Below are 7,500 nucleotides of genomic sequence, written 5' to 3' on the forward strand. Positions count from 1 at the left end.
CCTCCGTTCGGATGGTGATTGCCGTTCAGCGCCATGTCGAGTGTATTCTGATGTGTGTGTCTGTGTGTCTGTGTGTGTGTTTGTGTTTATTTAATCTCTGACAGATGAGCTCGAAAAACAATTGCGCACTTCTCTTCCGGCACTGTGAGACTCCGCCCCTTCCAAAGACGCACCGATCACATGTGCTGTGTCGTCACCACGCACGAAGAGCCTCGACAATAAAAAAGTCCCTCTGTGGTGAAAATCAGGTTTTTAATGTTGCTTACCGGGATTACATTTTTACATACGAAATAAACCAGACTTATTTTGGTAAATCAGGCTTGTTGTCGGTCGACTCGGTTTCATAAAGCAAACTTAAAATAATTCTAAATCAGTTACTATGGTAACTTGTGCTGGAAACTAGCCTGGTCCGGTCACATTAACTGTCAGGCTAAGCCTTAGTTGTTGCTTAACTAGCGGTCAGTTGAACCGACGGTAATGTGATGATATTACAACTGATTATCTGTCATGATGTAATATTATATGACTTTATTCAACATTATAAATAAAACTGTAAAGAAATAAATGATAGACCACAATAATAAATGAATATGGTCCCTCTACAGTATGCGCTACCGTTACCCTACACACTGCTCTCTCCCCCCCAACAACAAGAACACATATGTGAGAAGAATGTTGATCGTAGACTAACAGCTCAGCATTTAATATCATAGTGCCCACCAAACTTATTTTGAAGCTCCAGGCTCTGTATCCGAACAGATCCCCGTGTGACTGGATTCTGGACTTCCTGTCCGGCAGACGTCCGATTATCAGAATAGTAAACAATACTTCCTCCCCGCCGACTCTCAACACTGGTGCTCCACAGGGATGTGTCCTGAGCCCACTCCTCTGCTGATGTGGTGGCCGATGACACCATAGTGATAGTCTGATCACTAACAACGACGAGGAGGTGTGCAGTCTGACACACTGGTGTTAGGAGAACCATCTCTTGCTCAAAACCAAGGAGCTGCTGGTGGATTTAAGCCCCATCACCATCGACGGGACACCCGTAGAGCGGGTAAACAGCTTCAAGTTCCTTTGGTTGACATGGACTGTTTTAGTTATGTTTATACCTGTGAGAGCGTTCTAACCGGCTGCGTTATCCCCTGGTTTGGAAACAGCACTGTCGGCAACCGCCAAGCCCCGCAGAGGGTTGTGCCAACTGCCCGTCGTGTTGTGGGAGATGAGCTTCCCTCTTTCCAGGACGTCTACTCCAAGCGGTGTTTGAGGAAATCCAAGAAGATCTTCAGTGATTCCAGCCACCCCGATCTCAGGCTGCTCTCCTTGCTGCCTTCAGGCTGAGCATCTGGTCCCGCACAGAGCGGCTGAAGGACAGTTCTTAACCTCAGGCTATTAGACTGCTCAACACACTACACACGCTCACACTTACTTTACCATACACTACAGTTTCATGGACTATAATGCATCATGCACTGAACCTAATGCAATAACCATCCATTACCAAATGTACATACCTATATCTGTACTATGTGCACTGTATGTTTGATCCACTTTATACACGTTCATGTGTACACCTGCATATTCAACGTCTAATGTATATATCTTGTGTATATACTGTTTATATGTGCATAAGTTATATTGTCTCTTTTTGTACTGTCTATCTATTTATATTTTGCACTGTTCGTCTGCACTACATACTGTCACTTAAGTCTGTAAAGTCATACAGTTGTTTGTCCAACTGCAGTCTACTTTGTATGGAACACGTGGTGATGTGACAATAAAAGTGATTTTATTTTCGGTCTGTGGACATTTATCTGTTAGATTATTCAGATTTCATATGAATGTTTAAACTAATGTAAATCAAGTTTGAATTTAAATATTCCCCCAAATTTATAATATCTAGAAACAGAACAATTTCAAGAAATTATACAGACCAAAAATTCAATTCAATTTTATTTATATGGCGCTTTTCACAATTTGCATTGTTCCAAAGCAGCTTTACAGGAGAAAAACGAAAAATGCAAGAAAGGGTAAAACGCACTACAATTATTCTAGTAAATAATATCTAATGTCAGCATCTCCTGGTGGTTTATTTAGCATATGTTGCATTAAGTGAATGCTTGGCTGAAAAGATGCGTTTTTAATCTAGATTTAAATTGGGCGAGTGTGTCTGATCCTCGAATAATATCATGAAGGTTATTCCAGAGTTTAGGTGCTACGTATGAGAAAGCTCGACCCCCTTTGGTGGATTTAGTTATTCTAGGTATTATCAAAAGTCCTGAGTTGTGAGATCTTAGAGAGCGTGATGGGTTGTAGTATGATAGAAGCTCTGTTAGGTAGGTAGGGGCTAAACCCTTTAAGGCTTTATAAGTGATTAAAAGAACTTTAAAGTCAATACGATACTTAATGTGTAGCCAGTGAAGGGTTGATAACATTGGGGTTATGTGATGGTATTTTCTGGACCTGGTTAGAACTCTGGCAGCTGCGTTCTGAACTAACTGTAGTTTGTTTATTGATGATGAAGGACAAACACTAAGTAGCGCATTACAGTAGTCAAGTCTTGAGGTCATAAATGCATGAATAAGCTTCTCCGCGTCAGCAACACACAGAATATTTCGTAACTTGCCAACACTTCTTAGCTGGAAAAAGGCTGTTTTTACATTTACATTTATTCATTTGGCAGACGCTTTTATCCAAAGCGACTTACAAGTAGTTTTTTTTTTTATACAGTGGCACATTACTGCAGAGCAATCAGGGGTAAGGTGCCTTGCTCAAGGGCCCTTCAGTCATGACCTGCTGGCACTGAGATTAGAACCGGCAACCTTCTGATCACAAGCCCAACGCTCTAACCATTAGGCCACAACTGACCCCACATTTTATAATCAGAAATATTTGGTTTGCGCGTCTTTGGTCCGATAAGTAATATTTCTGTTTTATTAGAATTTAAAAGAAGGAAATCTTCAATGCACTCTGCCAATTTGGATAGCTGGGAGGAATCATCTGGTCTTGATGAGATATATAGCTGAGTATCATCTGCATAGCAATGGAAGCGAATTCCATGTTTTTTAATAATGTTTCCGAGGGGAAGCATGTATATAGAGAACAGCACGGGTCATTCAGAAGCATGGCTTCTCCTATCACTGCTATGCCGACGACACACAACTCTACTTGTCATTTCAACCGGACGATCCGACGGTCGCTGCTCGCATCGCGGCATGCCTGAGTGACATCTAGCTTTGGATGAAGGATCATCACCTGCAGCTAAACCTTGCAAAAACGGAACTGCTTGTGATCCCAGCCAACCCAAAGATTCACCACAACCTTGCCATTCAACTAGGCTCATCAACGATTACACCGTCCAGCACAGCCAGAAACCTGGGAGTGGTAATCGATGATCGGCTTAACTTCACAAGTCATTTTGCCAGCACCACCCGGTCCTGTAGATTCATCCTCTACAACATTAGAAAAATTAGACCTTTTCTATCGGAGCACTCTACTCAAGTCCTAGTCCAGGCTCTTGTTCTGTCCAAACTGGATTATTGCAATGCGCTTCTGGCTGGACTTCCTGCTTGCACAATCAAACCTCTCCAGATGATCCAGAATGTGGCGGCAAGAGTGGTCTTCAATGAACCGAAGAGAGCGCATGTAACTCTGCTCTTCATCAGGTTACACTGGCTCCCTGTTGCCGCCCGCATAAAGTTGAAAGCTATGCTCCTGGCCTACAAGACCAACACCGGATCTGCACCATCGTATCTCCACTCGCTAATGCAGATCTATGTTCCTGACAGATCACTGCGGTCTGCAATGGAACAACGACTAGTGGTACCATCTTAAAAAGGAAAAAAGTCACTCTCCCGTACCTTCTCTGGATCTGTTCCACATTGGTGGAATGATCTACCAGCTGCTACAAGATCAGCAGACTCGGTTGCCATCTTTAAAAAACGCCTAAAAACACATCTCTTCCGTCAACACGTCGCTGATTGATTTTTCCTAATTCTCTTCCCTTTCTATCTTAAAAAAACCTTACTAACCTCACTATTCTTAGCTTTGTATACTGTGCTAGGCTTTAATGGACTAGTTTGATGCACTTATGTATTTTGTTGCCTATGTTGTTATAATTGTTTCCAATGTTTCCTCATCTGTAAGTCGCTTTGGATAAAAGCGTCTGCTAAATGACTAAATGTAAATGTCAAAAAAGAGGAATAGTACAATAGATGCTAATACAAAGATACTAGTTTCAACAAAAGCTAGACAACTATCTGTTGAGAGAAGAGAGAGGGTTAGTGTACGTTTTTTTTTCATTTGTCTGTCAAGTATTCACAGAAGAGATGGTTTTAAGTAGTTTTTTGCTGAACGCAGGGTTCTTGATGGGGTGTAGGAATGTAGGAGGGCGTGAAGGTTCTTGATGGGGTGTAGGAGTGTAGTAGGTGTGAAGGTTCTTGATGGTGTGTAGGAGGAGTGTAGGAGGGTGTGAAGGTTCTTGATGGTGTGTAGGAGGAATGTAGGAGGGTGTGACGGTTCTTGATGGTGTGTAGGAGGAGTGTAGGAGGGTGTGAAGGTTCTTGATGGTGTGTAGGAGGAGTGTAGGAGGGTGTGAAGGTTCTTGATGGTGTGTAGGAGGAGTGTAGGAGGGTGTGAAGGTTCTTGATGGTGTGTAGGAGGAATGTAGGAGGGTGTGACGGTTCTTGATGGGGTGTAGGAGTATAGTAGGGTGTGAAGGTTCTTGATGGGGTGTAGGAGGAGTGTAGGAGGGTGTGACGGTTCTTGATGTGGTGTAGGAGGAGTGTAGTAGGGTGTGAAGGTTCTTGATAGGGTGTAGGAGGAGTGTAGGAGGGTGTGAAGGTTCTTGATGGTGTGTAGGAGGAGTGTAGGAGGGTGTGACGGTTCTTGATGGGGTGTAGGAGTATAGTAGGGTGTGAAGGTTCTTGATGGGGTGTAGGAGGAGTGTAGGAGGGTGTGACGGTTCTTGATGTGGTGTAGGAGGAGTGTAGTAGGGTGTGAAGGTTCTTGATAGGGTGTAGGAGGAGTGTAGGAGGGTGTGAAGGTTCTTGATGGTGTGTAGGAGGAGTGTAGGAGGGTGTGACGGTTCTTGATGGGGTGTAGGAGGAGTGTAGTAGGGTGTGAAGGTTCTTGATGGGGTGTAGGAGGAGTGTAGTAGGGTGTGACGGTTCTTGATGGGGTGTAGGAGGAGTGTAGGAGGGTGTGAAGGTTCTTGATGGGGTGTAGGAGGAGTGTAGGAGGGTGTGAAGGTTCTTGATGGTGTGTAGAAGGAGTGTAGGAGGGTGTGACGGTTCTTGATGGGGTGTAGGAGTGTAGGAGGGTGTGACGGTTCTTGATGGGGTGTAGGAGTGTAGGAGGGTGTGAAGGTTCTTGATGGGGTGTAGGAGGAGTGTAGTAGGGTGTGAAGGTTCTTGATGGGGTGTAGAAGTGTTGTAGGGAGTGAAGGTTCTTGATGGGGTGTAGAAGTGTAGTAGGGAGTGAAGGTTCTTGATGGGGTGTAGGAGTGTGTGAAGGTTCTTGATGGGGTGTAGGAGTGTAGTAGGGTGTGAAGGTTCTTGATGGGGTGTCGAAGTGTAGTAGGGTGTGAAGGTTCTTGATGGGCTGTAGGAGTGTAGTATGGTGTGAAGGTTCTTGATGGGGTGTAGGAGTGTAGTACGGTGTAAAGGTTCTTGATGGGGTGTAGGAGTGTAGTATGGTGTGAAGGTTCTTGATGGGGTGTAGGAGTGTAGTACGGTGTAAAGGTTCTTGATGGGGTGTAGGAGTGTAGTATGGTGTGAAGGTTCTTGATGGGGTGTAGGAGTGTAGGAGGGTGTGAAGGTTCTTGATGGAGTGTAGCAGTGTAGGAAAGTATGCCGGTGCAGATCCAGTGATAGTCCTGTATGCAAACATCAGGGATTTGAATCTGATCCAGGCTTCAACTGGTAGCCAGTGGAGTTGAAAGATGTGGCGTGCTGCTGCGTTTTGAACCAACTGAAGTGGTTTGACATTTAACTTTAAGTTTCAGACTAGACATAAGCCATGTCCGGGAAACTGCCCTGTGTGGTGTTTTTAATATGCTTTCAAATGAACCATGTGCAAATTCATCATTTTAAACCACCGTGGAGTCTTTTCTCTATAAAACTGCAGTTTGAAACGGTCTCTGACATCATAACCCTGAGACTAGTCACGTAAACAGATTAAAGTCATAGATATGTAAGTACGGCACTTAGACTCGGCACTGGACCGATCGCTGCTGTATCAGCTCTGCTTCTGCTGTCATGTGGCATCTTTGTACCTTATCCACTACAGTCTGCACTAGACTTTTATCGTGTAGTGTGCGATGCCCTTTTATCTCTTCAAACTTTCAAAAAGTCTGTAAGTGTGTGATGTGTGGTTTTAAAAATTCGGTTCAGATTTTAAAGGTAGGGGAGTGTATTCCAACCTATCAATGATCAGTGTACAGAGCTCATGATTGAATGGAGATGGGGACTCATGTGCATATTCACGAATGCTTGTATACTTAAATCAAGCTAGGCCCCAGCAGAAGCTATTTAATGCTTAAACATGAGTTTAATAAGAGATAAAATTATGTAATTCAGTGGGACTTCAAATGAACAGATAAAACAGAGACAGTCCAAATAATAATGACATCATTGACATGCATGAAGCCACATGAAAAACATATTTGTAGTATTTATTACGATTAGTTTATATTTATCATAGTAAACTGTAGTAAATACTGCAGTAATATTTCCTATGGTGTTGTAAAACATACTTCTATTATAGTAAAAGTGTAGTATTGTCATGAGGGTTAGGGTGATGTTTCAGATTTAAACATCAGACACTTTAGAGATGTTGAGAGTGCTGTTCAAAATTCTTTATTTAAATGTCACAATTTAATTCTGAACAATAACAACTGTAGTACAAAAAACTTATAAGAAAATTCAACAGAAAGCCTTAACAAAAGCGTGCAGGGGATTGTGGGTAATTGGATGTTAGTAGGGTTTAAATTTCCTCTGCGCTCGCAGTAAAGCAATTTTCTGTTTGTCTTCTTCAAACTTCTTCCTCAGCTCAGCGAGATCTGAAACACACAGATGAGTGACAGGTCAGCGGGAGAGAGAGAGAAAGAGAACGTCTGACTGAAACACGAACAGCTTTAAGCCTGAAGCCAGCCTAGTGAGAGGTGTGCCTGTTCTTTCTCTCAAAAAATGACCTTTTTGCCATTTCCCTCCACATTTACTATTTATTACGAGGTTGGTTTCGGGGGATTTATTTTCAAAGTTTGTGCTGGATTACCTTGTCTGCTGGCATGTTAACAAGCAGTAATATTGAAATGTTGTGCACAAAATATGTTTATTTTCATATAGTATCCCAGAACACACATCTGTCCAAGGAATAGAGAAAATCTTTTTTTATTTAATCTTGATATCACAAAAATATGATTTCTGTTAGCTTTTTTTGTCAAGGCACATTTCCAGAAAAGGCCACTGGGTTGCCCCAAACTAAACTTGATATTCTAAT

The 7,500-nt window shown here is 42.7% G+C and overlaps 2 protein-coding genes across 2 annotated transcripts in view; both read right to left on the bottom strand.

The window, feature by feature from the left end:
- wbp2nl (WBP2 N-terminal like) overlaps window positions 1-151 on the bottom strand; it is a 3,209-nt gene extending 3,058 nt beyond the window's left edge. The window contains 1 exon segment of the mRNA XM_079457235.1: window positions 1-151. This exon segment is cut by the window's left edge and continues 24 nt beyond it. Coding sequence (XP_079313361.1) covers window positions 1-35 — 35 coding nt within the window. The 5' untranslated portion in view covers window positions 36-151.
- Window positions 152-6,834: 6,683 nt separating this feature from the next.
- Window positions 6,835-7,500, bottom strand: part of rrp7a (ribosomal RNA processing 7 homolog A) — a 6,683-nt gene continuing 6,017 nt past the window's right edge. The window contains exon 7 of the mRNA XM_079457419.1: window positions 6,835-7,060. Within this exon, the coding sequence (XP_079313545.1) occupies window positions 6,975-7,060 (86 nt within the window). The 3' untranslated portion in view covers window positions 6,835-6,974. The remainder of the gene's footprint in view (window positions 7,061-7,500) is intronic.

Source organism: Barbatula barbatula (genome assembly GCF_947034865.1).
Source record: "Barbatula barbatula genome assembly, chromosome: 5".
Taxonomy (NCBI): Eukaryota; Metazoa; Chordata; class Actinopteri; order Cypriniformes; family Nemacheilidae; genus Barbatula; species Barbatula barbatula.